Raw genomic sequence first — 13,522 nt, forward strand, 5'->3', positions numbered from 1 at the left:
GCCAGCAGATCTTCCAAGATCCATGGAGGTGCAATGACCTCTGCCCAACTGGCCTTCCCTCACCTTGACAATGCAGCTTCTTCTACCTCCACTGGACAGTAGCATCTGCAGAGGTACTGGGCTTGACGCAGGAGATCACTAGGTGAGATTTATGACCTGAGTTACTCAGGAGGTCAGACTCGATGATCATAATGGTTCCTTCTGGCCTTAAAAAATCTAGAGATTAGTTTTACCATGAAAGAGATTATTACAACACCAGAGATGGATAAAGAAATAAGACAATATAGAAGGTAAATTCAGTTTAATTTTCAGTACATAAGTTAACAAGAGTGTCACAGAGAGGGGTAAGCAAATTGCTTCCTGAGTTTTCAGTCTCCAAAATCAGACCAAAAATACATAGTCAAGTATGGAATGTATTAAATCTATAACTTAACATATTTTAAAAAACAAGGTTAAGTACAATTCATAATCTTTACCACTGGCACAATATATAAAATAGTTTAAATAAAGTATAACATTTTCTTATTAGTCACCAATACAGCATGTTGTATAAAAATATTTATATATAAAAATACACACACACTTACTTCTCAAAAGGCAAATGTGAAACTCTGACAGACTGGGTGATGAAATCTGCTATAGTTCAGATTTCTCCATTTCCACTGGTTTGCTGGATTGGTTTCCAGTGTTCATTCTCTAGCTGTTTGGGATGATTAATTCAGAAATTTGAAGGCATATTTTTCACCTGCCACGACACATTAGTGTAAATTTTCAAAAATGACTAGCACTTTTGGGTGCCCAGCCTGAGACAACTTAAAGCGGCCAACTTTCGCAGTGTGGGTGCTGAGCGCTTTCTGAAAATTAAGTGCGGTTAAGGTACCTCAAGTTGAATACTTGAAATTGCTAGTGACTTTTGAAAATTTGGGCCAATGCACTTCCATGATAGCTCTTGAACTACCTTGGCTCAGTATGCATAATGTAACAAAACCATTCTGATTTAAACTTCACCCACCTGGTTTGACTGCTGCTAGTGCCTGACCATGCCCCCTCCCCCATCACACACTGTATCTTCCCACTAGCTGGAAAAGCTCAGATTTCTCACCAAAATAATACTTGATTGGAACCTGTGCATTCACCCTCCTACATCAAGAAATACAGTCAGGATAACACAGGAAAAAGTAATTAGGGACATGCTCCTCATGAGGTATAGATTCCCTACATCATTATCCTTAGTGTAACATACATTTGTTTAAAGTTTCTCTGCGAAGACTACTGTATCAGATTCAGATTTAAGAATGTAACTGGCAAGAAATAAAACAATGTTCTGGGTCCACATGCTTGCCTACACCCCCTCCTCAAAAGATGAAAATCTACTCCCCGGCATTTGTGTTCATTTCCAAGGCCCTGAGCCGGTGACATGCTGGAGCATCCTCAGCATCTTGCAGGATGCGCTTAACTCCAACTGAAGCCAATGGGAGTGGAGAGTGCTCATCAAATTGCAGGGTCCAGCCTTAAGCATCCTCTGCACTTCCTGAGTCAGTAGGTGCGAAGGACAAGGGGCACTCACGGCCTTTTGGTGGGTTAAAAGAAAGGTACGGAGTAGGTCATTAGCAGCAGCTCCAGCTGATGAAAGGAGCAGCACCATGGTTTCCTACCCAAGGGTGGTTGAGTTGCGGTTAGAAAGCCTTTGTGCTCGGACATGCAAAGCAAGAGAAGAACTTTTCCAAATGTCCTCAAGTCTACATTTTAAAGTGTGCTCTTTTAAGAGAAAACAAGGAAAGCTTACTGGTTTATCATCTCTGGTAACAAAGCAGCAACCTTGCTTTCTTTAGTTTAAAAAGAATTTCAATTAAATTGCCTTAATCAACCAAATCAGTCAAGCAAAAACATTCCTACAAAATGCATCCATTTAAAGGTACAAGTCCCTTATAAATGAGCTTCCTACTAAGTCATTAAACCTTGATGTCTATTAGACTTTAAAATACATGAAGTAAAGCTGACCAATCCCATTAGAACCTACAGCAGGGTCCGCATGTCAAAGGGCTGCATGAGCGACTGGTTGGAAGTCACCATTTTTGGTGGCTTGGGTCATCGCTCTGCGTTTGGCTAAGCGGGATTTGGATGGGGGAGAAAGCTTCATGGAACAAATGGCCTGAGCAATGTTCTCTTGCTCTTCATCCAGCTCATTCTCATGCTGCGACAGCTGACGGTTAAGGGCAATGGCCTCTGCTGCAAAAAGCGTCAGGTCTTTCGTGCTGCTGTTCCTTCTGCAGGAAAAGGAAAATCAGGTTATACAACGTGTGCACAGAAACCACTGGACCCAACTATGCACCTGCCAAGTCTTCTTAAGGAAACATTTGTTTAGCAAGTAAGACACTTTCAGGTTTTGTTTTCACACTTGTACTTGTTAGTACGACTAGTGATTCACGTTATAATGTGGATCTGGTCCCATGGTTCGGGCACAAGTCTGGGGCTCCAGAAACCTGGGTTCAAGTCCCTTTTCTCTCACTGACTTTGTGATACCTTGGGCGAGTCACATAGTCTCTCTGTACCTCGTTTCTCTTCTGTAAAACGTGGATAATAGTTTCCCCTCTGACAGGGGTATTGTGCAGAGGAATACATTAGAAGATTGTGAAGCGTACTGATACTACAATAATGGGGGTCACAGAAGACAGACTTAGAAAGCACTTCAGAAATAAGTTAACCCTGCTGCTATTATGTATTACGGTAACATCTAGAGACCCCAGCCTCTCTATAACTAGACACTGTACATAAACCTCAGTGAGGTAAGTACAATGCTCTTGTTACAGAGGGGAATGAGCCCCAAGAAGTAAAGTGACTCACCCAAAGAGAGACAGTGATCCAGTGGCAGAGCTAGGAATAGGACCTGGGTGTTCAGACTTGCAAAACCCTTCTGTCACAGGGCCCGTCGCTCAGAATTTTTCACCAAAACTCTGTCTCTGAGGCCTGACCTTACTCCCTCTTGAATTAATGGCACAATTCCCACTGACTTCAATGGGAGAAGGCTCAGACCGTGTGTGTGCAGCAATCATTCACCCATCATTGAAACACAGCTTCCTTAGACAAGGTGCGCCTACACATCTTTCCTCCTGTGCCCCACACCTCCCATCTCGCCCTTCAAATCCCTCCAAGCATCTTAACACAGAGGAATGCCCTTTATTGCCTCTCCCACAACTAATCAAGATTAGATTCATTAGCACAACAAAAAAATTATAGCAACCATATGTGCAAAATAATTGTGCTTTCCTTAAAGGAGCGCTCCCAAGTTGTTACCCTATCGCTCTCCCCCATAATCCAGGTGGTGAGATGACTTTAGTCAGTAAGTGTCATCTCAACTAAATCTCTCTTGCTCTCATGCCTTTTTATTCCATGTGGAACATAGGGCCTCCACCACTGCCTTCCATCTTTGGTGGTCTCCTGCTGCACTCTGGGCTTCTTCCCATGGCATTTGGACAGCTTTCAGTTCTGCTTCTACTGTGCAGGTCCATGTTAGCTTTGTTCTACTTTGTTGCCTCTTGCCCTGAGGGTTCCAGTCCAATGCCTGTCTTATGTTATTCTCAACTAAAGCAACAGATTCTTAACAAGGATGGTTACCTTTGAAGAACTTGTGGCGTGGGTAATCCCCTTTCAGGAGCCTGCTATAAAATTTTAAATTACAAAGTTAGGTAAATTTCCTTACTGTACTTGCATTTGTGCTGCCCAAGATTTTCCAACTGAAATCTAGTCTCTGCCCACCCCCCCCACCCCCATCGTTACAACCAAAACACTTCATACTTAATGACAGATTTTCTATTTTCCAAAGACATTAATAGGACTCAACACATTGCTCAACTTCCCTGTCTTTAAAAGAGATCCCATAGGGATTCAATAATTGCGCAGCTTTAAGGCAGTTTAATAACTGGGAAGCTCTAAATATAGTATGACTACAACAGCAGAACAAGCTATATTTGTATCTAGTACAAACGTGATGTACATGCTCTCCTGAACTGGAAACTAACATACAAGATCATGCAAAATATTAAGGGTCCTCAAAGCCCTCACACCTAGAATTTACCAGGATTCTTAATCACTGTATTAGAGATCATATGTCCCCAAAATAATTTCTCCAGTCCAGTGCCTGGCAGGCACAGGGAAAGCTATTTAAATGCACAGGCCAGTAATGCTGGGGAGCAAAAGGAGTGCCTTACATTAGCACCTAGATAGATTCCTATTAATATCACATATCCATGGTGCATACAGCAACTTGAGGAATAAAACCATTGGATTTTATTTACTTGATTAAACAAGGCACACACTAATACAGATATGGGCAGTGGCCATGTCTGAAGATGGCGGCTTGCTGTCTGACTCAGGAGAAGCCAATCTGCAATGCTTTAAAAGGATACCTACCCCTTGCAGCCATACATGCTGGAGAACCTGAGCAGCACCAAGTCTTGCTTTGGCATCACGAACTAGCAACTTTGAGATGAGATCTTTGGCATCATTGGATATATGAGACCAGTCCTTGTCCGGAAACTCATACTTGCCTTCCTGGATACTCTCAAAGAGCTTATTCTGCCAAAAGAATATTCATTTACACTAAATATTAACTACAAGAGAAAAGGTTTTGTTCCTGCCCTTTACAAAAACACTATACCCTTCGAAACAGCAGGTCCCAACTTCTCACTCTTAGCTGGAGGGCTTTGGTAGTTTATGTTAAACCCAGCTAGTGACAACGTAACCAGAGGCCCAAACTCCGAGATGCAAGTCTCCTAGCCCACGAGAGGAAGAGGGGTTGCCAAGTCTCAGACTTCAAATTTAAGAGGGGCACTCAGTATATTAGCATCCATAACTCACATTTCTACCTCACCCTCCCCACTTATCAGTTAAAGTTTATTCTCTGAGAGGATCACCAGTTGGGTTCTAGGAAAAACCCAGAACGGCTTGCTTTGCAGCCCAATCTCATGTGCCAGCCAGCCCTGTAAAGTTCACACGGTTATATAAAACTCTCCCAAACATCCCAGATTATGCAGTCACCTGACAGACTCTGCAGACTTCTCCCCTGTCCCAGCCGCAGTCTGTGCCACAGTTCCCCACAAAAGGGGGATAGCCACTGAGCATGATATACAAAATCACACCCAGACTCCACAGATCACAGCGCTTGTCGTAGAATGTGGCCTCCTCTGTGAAGACTTCGACCACCTCTGGTGCCATGTATTCCGCGGAACCACACTAGTAAACAGAATTCAAATTCGTTTTCAACGGGAGTGGTGAGGAATGATCAATGCAACCAATACAACATGCAAAAAGGGGACCATGAAACTGGATAAGATTGTCATCTTTGATGAACTACTTAGAGTAATGCCAGGTGATTGTAAGAAGTGGTCTAAAGATGGGACTGGGAGTCAAGGTGTACTGAATTTTAATCATGGCTCCGACCGGGGCATCGTAGCTTTGTTAAGTCAGAACTATTCGGCTTTTGCATCCCTCAAGAATAAAATGGGGCTGCGGAGAGGCTTAATGTTTAGAAAGTTCTCCGACCATGCAAAATGCTACGTGAGATATCCAGCTCTAGCTTTCCTTGGTGTGCAGGGGTAAGAGGAGCACAGAGCACTTGAAAATTTTTGAAAAAAAGCTTGTTTAATGCTTATGGTTTTTCAAAATGCAATGCATATCTAACTAATTGCCTTTATGACAAAAAAAATCTAGCAATACAAGTGGACTGTCTTCTATAAATTTTTTTAAAAATTAACTCCTGCTCCACTGTTAGATTATCCTTTCATTGCACTGCCAAAAATAAACTGTCTGGGTTTATGTAGCAATGTGTGTTACAACTACACAGACAGCGGAAAAGCAGTAATGTAGCTTGAAATTCAGTCTTCTGCACATAATTTAATTGCTCAGTCCTCCGAGGCTCAGCTACCAATTCCAAATATTGGGAAACATACTGACTAATATTGTATAAATACGTACTGAAAATGTGTTTTAAACCCAATCTATACCCATAACATTAAAAGCTACGCAAAAGCCTCCTCATTCCAAAAACAAACGAGGAAGGGGAATTTTAGTAATGACAGATTTCACACCGCTTAGAAGTGACCAACAAAAAAGCAGACAAATAGCTAAATAATCAGCTACTGTACCAGTTGCTAGGCAACAGTCAGAACTACCAGAGAAACAAATACACAACATTTTAAAAGTTCTCAGAGACCGATCTCGGTCAAGATAGAGTGTTAAATACACATACAACAAATATTTTAGAATATACAAGGCAAAAAAAAAAGCTGGTTGGCTTAAGAGGATCACTAGCTTTTAGTTAGATGTTTTGGAGAATCCCCAAAATTATGATTCAAGTTGTCTTCCTGGCTGTGAATCACAAAGTCTCAGACTGTACACAAGCACCAACTAATGCACACAGTATGTTACTGCTATCATTTGCTAACTACACCACTGGCTTTTGGATGGCGCAGCAAGATTCGTGATGGCATTTGAGAAGGATAAATCATGTGAAAAAGCTGCTTGCAGAAACATGTGCAATCAAACAGAATCAAAAGCTGAAACAATTCCTTCACAGTCAGTAGCAGATGGACCACCAGGGCACTTTTTCCATCCTTTTATTTTTGTACTGCATCCCCTCAGGACTGAGGAAACAAACCTTTTACAGACCGAAAACCACCTAAGCTGTTTTTGCAGCTGCCCAAGAAATATCCTTTGCATATGCTAACTATATTTCATCTGTTAAACAATGAAAGACACAGAATGTTCATAGCAGGTTCATCCAGGATGGGTAAGGAATGGTGTCCCTAGCCTCTGTTTGTCAGAGGGTGGAGATGGATGGCAGGAGAGAGATCAATTGATCGTTACCTGTCAGGTTCACTCCCTCTGGGGCACCTGGCATTGGCTACTGTCGGTGGACAGGCTACTGGGCTGGATGGACCTTTGGTCTGACCCAGTATGGCCGTTCTCATGTAATGGGTGTGACTATTGTCCTTTCCCTCCTCAGATGGAAAATCTGAGGTAGTGGATTAGAGATGGACAGTCCTAGCTACTAGACCCGTGCTCAAAGGGTGCATCTTCTACTGTGATGTGTTTCTTTATTCCTTTACTATTTACAGAATGATTATTTTTAAAAGAGAAGCAACAGAGCTAAGTTACGGTGATTTGATTTCCTCCCCAAACAGAACTTCTCTCCAGTTGGAAGTTCATTATAACTGGAATTGCAATGGGCACATTTTAGTGCTTTGAAACACTTTGTGATTTTTGTTCTGCTTTCCTATTTATAATTTGTATTGAGACAGTGCTCAGAGATGTCAGTCAAAATCAGGCATCCGTCATGCAAACTGCTGTACAAACACAAACATGGCTCCTCACCCCCAAAAGTTTACAATTTAATTTCAGACAAGACAACTTGCAAATATAACAAATATCTCTCGTTTGCAAAAGGCTAGCTGTGTGCATAACTGGATGGTTCTCAATCATTTACATAGGAGTTCCCTCCCCTATCCCTTAAATAGAGAAAGCCTGCAATCCACAGTCTCTGCGCCTCTAGACAAGGAATAGGTTTTGTATGATCTCTCCATATTTAGAGTAGTTCCAGTAAGCCTTTTATAACCTTTCCTTTAGCGGTCTCAGTGGTTGCTTTACAGTATAAGTAATGGAGCAGAAAATAGTGGTTTACATACTGGAGTAGTTAATTCAGGAGTAGTTATTGGAGTACATGCACTGTTCAGTTTCACTCCACTACCAAGGTCAAAATCACATATTTTCACTGGTGACACCTGAAAATGGGGGGGGAAAAAAAAAAAAAAAAAGAGTTAAGAGGTTATGGAACCCAGAAACTAACAAAATAATTACATAGGTGTCAGTCCCCGTGGCATGAAAATTTTCACTTTAAAAAGGTATTAAGAAAATAAAAGAGCACCTTTTCTGGAGATTCACACAATATGTTTTCAGGCTTCAGATCCCTATGTGCAATACCTAAAACATATGAGAAGACACTGATAAAATGTGTGTTAGATTCCCTCAAATTTTTATCTCATTCTACCTTTCTTCACTGCAAGGCAGCCTCATAGGGCTATTCTGAGTCTAGGTCTGATATAAAAAGCTATCTAGCCTAAGGTTCTTTAATGACAATAAATAGATGACGAGCAGTGTATATTTGGATGGCACTGTACACGTCCCGCTGTATTTATTTTATGCAATTACATATTTATGAAAGTCAGTAAAGGAAAAAGATCATTTGAAACACTTTGGAATTACTCAGTGCACACCAAAATAATGCACTAAGTGGCTTATTAAAACCAATGAGCTGTAAGAAATATTTACACATACATGCATGGATGACAGTTTAGTGGCCAATCAGAGGGGCTGATGGAATGACCAATCGGGGGCCAGAAGGGCCCTATATAAGACTAGCAGCAGAGCAGAGAAGTTCAGTTGCTGGGTGGAGCTCGAGAAGTGACGATTGGGTGGTGACTGGCTGGCTGAAAGGGCAGCAGCAGTACCGCGGACAGCTCACTGCAGACAGGACTGAAGCCCAGGGAAGGCTGCTGAAGCCCAGGGTGCCTGGCTGGCAGGAAGAGCAGCAGGACCAGCGGAAGTGAGGGCAAGCTGAAGCCCGGGGGACTGAGCACAAAGCCTGGCCAGGCCAGCGAGGTACCCAGATGGGCCCCGCTGGTCTGGTTGAAGACTGAGCCCAGGGAGGCCTGCTGAACCACCACCAGCTGCGGGTACTGAGATGGGCCCCGACTGGGTGGCTGAAGAACGCAGTGCCTCTGGGAAGAAGCCTAAGAGCTACGGCCCCATACCAGGGCCGAAATAAGAACTTGGACTGTATACCTCGGCAGGGGGGATAGTGTATGCAGCTTGGCCGGAGGGCTAAGTCGCTGAAGACCTGCCAAGAGAAACATCAGCCGGGGGAGTGCTTGCGAGAGGCAGGCGCTGCCTGATGCAAGACCAAAGAAGAAAAGCAGGCTCACACCTAATTGAGAGAAAAGGGGCCATCCACGAGAGGTGGGCATCTCCCCTCCCCCCGTGAAAAGAACTGTGTTTGCAGGCACTATCCGCCAGAGAAAAGGGGGCGCCCACGAGAGGTAGGTGCTGACCCCGTAATACCAAAACACAGATAATCGGAGGCATCCAGAAACCCAGAAAAGGGAATAATTTGGAGGTTTGTTTATTTGATTGTTAACTGATCTCTGGAGGGCATCACAGAACAAGTGAGTCTTAAGAAGTCACCTGAAACACCCATCCATACAAACAACATATGAAGGTGGATTTACAGCACTGAAGCATTTCTTCATGCACCTTAAACTTAAGAAGGGCAGTTATAGCAAATGAACCACCAGAAGTAAATCACTGAACAGCACAACTAACTTGTTTGCAGTTTAATGACTGTCTCAGCAACACAATTTTTCAAAAGTTGCTAAGCTTTGGCACACATGCTATTTACTATTTTGGAGTATGAGAAAGTAAGGGTGCTTTATAAATAACCAGGTAGGAGAAGAGTCAAAGCCTATTAGTTTAGGACATTAAGCGATTTCCTGCAGTTTAACTACAAAAATAGTTAAATTTCTAACCAAAAGGATTCCTCAAAGTGTTAATACTGGTGCAACCCACCTTTTTGTGTGGAAGAGTGTTGTGATCAAGATTGTCTTAAGACAACACGTCTGGGATTTCTAGCTAGTCTCCCAATATTTGTTGCTTTATTTGTCCCCAGCTCCTACAATGTATTTCACTGCTGTGTGTTAAGGTTTTGTGGGTTGCAGATTCTCATTTGCATTTTTGGGTCCATTATGTAACAAATTCACTTTGTAATTACTCCACAGTGCCTTGGAAGGAAAGCAGCCGCCTTTTAAATATTCATGCAATGATTTGTTAGCTAGCCATGGGGTTTCTTCCCAAGTGTGCCATGTGAGTCTTCAGGGAAACGATCATTCCCTTAAGTTTTAGAATATCACTAACTGGAAGATTAGTTGTCTTGTTGATAAGGAACATTTGAGTTAAGAAGTCACTAGCAGCATTTGCACCATGACAAAATGATGTGTGATAACACTGCTTTAATTTCCTGTTTACTTTAATGTTGTGTGAGCCACTTACTAATTATTTTAATGCCACACAGTAGAACCATAAAGTAAATGGGAAATCAAAGGAGATATTACTGCAGGTGATTCTGCAGCGATGTTCATGCTGTACTGCTCTTCACCAAATGACAAAATCCAAACCAGGACAAACAAAAAGTTGAGTCACTGTTTATGAAGCCATTTTGCAAAAGCTTCCCTTGTCTTCCCTTTCCAAAGGAAAGCTAATGATTGACAGTAATTACCAGAGCAAGAAATGAGCTGAGTGGGGAACTAAGCCATCTTGGATTTTACTAGTGACATTTCCCAACACTAAGTGCCTCAATATTAAATGCAAACCATTTTTTTTTTTTTTTTTTTTAAATAAATTCATCTACTTTTGCTAGACACGCTCACCTCTCCACGTCTGGGCAAATGTGAAGAAAGCTCAACATGCTGACATCTGTGGTATGTCTTGAACAGGCAACACCACAGACAAGACAGTAACCTATATATAGGTTAACGTATGCTTTTACTATAACCTTAATTTCTGTACTTTCCCTAGATACTCTGCCTGAACTTCCTGTGGCTCAATTTACCCATCACTCTAAGCCATAACTCTCAAACCACGCCACACAAGGGGCAGATCCTCAGCTGCTGTAAACTGTCATCACTCCATTAGAGTCTCTTCCGCAGCATTTACACCTGTAGATCGTTGCCTCACCTTAGTCATCATATAGCCAAGCTATTAAGATTAGCAATACATCTTTCTCCATAAATCAGTTCCATCAGCTGGTTAGCTAGCTTAAGATCTTCTCTGTATTCCACCCCCCAATTTGACTTCTGTATTAAAGTGCATAGAGATATACAATATTCTATATACCTTAAGTCTGCCATTTTATTTGTTCCTCAATTGCTTAACATTACATTAGTAGCCGAAAGCCCACGCTGTTGTACAGGTACAATTTGTAAAGTCACATGTGTATAAACAGCTAAAAATGGCTAAGAACTTATTAACTGGACATCAGACCACAAATCCCACTGATGATTGAACATGATGATATTCTGAACAAAAACTTTCAACCATGCTTGTAGCTGCTTCAAACCCTTCACGCGGACTCAGACATTTTAGGCTTCAGAGTTACAATCTTGGAATTTTATTATATAGATTCTTTACCTTTTATGGGCTTAATCCAGCAAGGTGCTGAGCGCTATGGCCCCACTCCAACAAAAGACTTAAGCACATGAGTAGCTCTGGGACTTAAAGATAAGCACATGCTTAAGTGCTTTGCTGAACTGGGGCCAGAGTGCTCTTCTGTCAAGATATTTCGTAAACCTATAGAGCATTTGCAATCCTGATTTGTAGGGTGGAACAAGGGCAAGGAGTAAATACCTTTATACTGTCCATTGTAGACAGAGAGATTTAATGTCTGGTTACATGCAATCTAATTCAGACACATTGATGGTGCAGTGATGAGAGCAGGTGTCAATAAACAAAGTAACTTAATTCAGATAGGACCACCAAACAGCCAAATGGTAATTGTTTTAATTGTGCCCATTGAGTTCTATGTCACTATATTAAAGCTGTGCAAAGCACATACAACATATTTAAATTTAGAGCTTGAGAATCCACCCCAAATTGTAAAAAGGATAGGGAACAAATTCTGCAGTGAGATTATTTTCCACAAAAAGACGTACACATATTTTTGCTCTTGCACAAAGTTCTACTGAAATCAGTTTGTCTTCAAGCAGGCATGAGGATTCGCTTGCTTGCAGCTACTAGCCTGGTTGGAGCCTTTAGGCTGGAGAAAAGATCTTGCTGTAAAAGTAAGCTGCTGTAACTGAATAGAGCTATTCTCAATAAATATTGTGAAAAGAATCCAGGTAAGACTGAAAGGAGACTGTAAAAAGTAAAAGTAGTTCTGTTCCAATAGCCATCACATGCTGGTTTAAGCACTACACAAAAACAGACCTAACTTTCCATATTAATTCTCCCTGCCTGGTGATTTAAAGCTTCCAACAGGAGATACCCACTTAAACACAACTCTTATTAGAAAATGTTTGGGAAGATAAAGGAAATTTGACATGACTGTAAAGGTTAGCAAAGTTAATGCTTAATTCTGAATATTTATGGATTAAACTTTGTAATTTGTTTGGCATGTAGAACCTCAATTAGGAGCACATCGAAAGGTTGTTTTTTTTTTTTTTTTTTTTACCTTTTGTATGCAGAAAATCCAGAGCAGACGCAATGTCTCTTACCACCCTGCTGGCTTCCCGTTCATTAAAGTGCTTTCGCTTTTGTATGTGGGCTAGGATCGAACCTGTGAAAGTGACAGGCAAACAGAAGAAGAGAAGACTATTTGAAGCAGAGCTACGGAATGCAAATACTGCCAGTATCAAACACCAAAGGCCCTGCGTATATTGGGATTGGAGTTGTGTTAGCTTCAACCTCTTTGTAACTAGCACAGGTCTGATCCCAGTGTGAACAGTGCTAAAATTTAGAAGACTATTCATAATTAGATTAGAATAGGATTTCACGCTTGCTCAATTAACATGTTACATGGGTTTTGTTTCATTTGGTATTAGTTTATATTTTTATGGAAAACATGTCAATGTAACTAGGAACAGAAACTTTAGAATCCTTTATGCCTTTGATTATTCTTTGGATTAGCTTGCTAGTAACTAGCACATTTGGACAAAACTCAGAATGACAGAAAAAGGATTGAAGGCATACTTGATACACAGTCAGGGCCGGCTCCAGCGTTTTTGCCGCCCCAAGTGGCAAAAAAAAAAAAAAAAAAAAGCTGCGATCGGCAGCAGCTCTACCGCCACCGTTTCATTCTTTGGCGGCAATTCAGCGGCAGGTCCTTCCCTCCGAGAGAGACTGAGGGACCTGCCGCCGAAAAGCCGGACGTGCCGTCCCTTTCCGTTGGCCGCCCCAAGCACCTGCTTGCTGTGCCTGGAGCCGGCCCTGTACACAGTTTTGCAAGAGTGAAAATCTAGCATGTTATAATGAACTGAAAGTGCACAAAAGATACCCTGATTTGGTAGGAAGTGGGTATTACTGCAGATATGCAAATAGTCTGTATGTGTAAAATAGCACGGGCCTGGTAGTGAATTTCAAAAACGGATCTAACCATGGCCTAGCATGTGGACTGCTGCTGAATGTTTGCTACAGCTCAGTGGGACTAGACCTGCTGTGGTACAGAATGACCTGGGTGTCATCTAATTTTGTGTAACCTATGCTTGACTGGTGAATACATTTTGGCACTTTTGTCCCTCGGTGCCAAAAACAAAACCCCAACCTCTTCTTTTAGATGTGCATTTAAAACTTCCACTAAAGTCAAGGTGAAATGCTTTAGTGGAAGAATGTCCCACTCTGTGCTAGGTCTTGTTCAGGATTCCATTCAGACACAACACTAGTGAACGTAGATCAACTTTCAGACAATATTACTGTCCCTTTA

The 13,522-nt window shown here is 41.8% G+C and overlaps 1 protein-coding gene across 1 annotated transcript in view; it reads right to left on the minus strand.

The window, feature by feature from the left end:
- Window positions 1-286: 286 nt before the first annotated feature.
- Window positions 287-13,522, minus strand: part of MKNK1 (MAPK interacting serine/threonine kinase 1) — a 35,946-nt gene continuing 22,710 nt past the window's right edge. Inside the window, exons 8-14 of the mRNA XM_065409205.1 lie at window positions 12,275-12,379; window positions 7,922-7,977; window positions 7,683-7,778; window positions 5,038-5,232; window positions 4,411-4,575; window positions 3,616-3,659; window positions 287-2,267 (exon numbers count right to left, since the gene is read on the minus strand). Of these exons, the coding sequence (XP_065265277.1) occupies window positions 2,036-2,267; window positions 3,616-3,659; window positions 4,411-4,575; window positions 5,038-5,232; window positions 7,683-7,778; window positions 7,922-7,977; window positions 12,275-12,379 (893 nt within the window). The 3' untranslated portion in view covers window positions 287-2,035. The remainder of the gene's footprint in view (window positions 2,268-3,615; window positions 3,660-4,410; window positions 4,576-5,037; window positions 5,233-7,682; window positions 7,779-7,921; window positions 7,978-12,274; window positions 12,380-13,522) is intronic.

Source organism: Emys orbicularis, chromosome 8 (genome assembly GCF_028017835.1).
Source record: "Emys orbicularis isolate rEmyOrb1 chromosome 8, rEmyOrb1.hap1, whole genome shotgun sequence".
Taxonomy (NCBI): Eukaryota; Metazoa; Chordata; order Testudines; family Emydidae; genus Emys; species Emys orbicularis.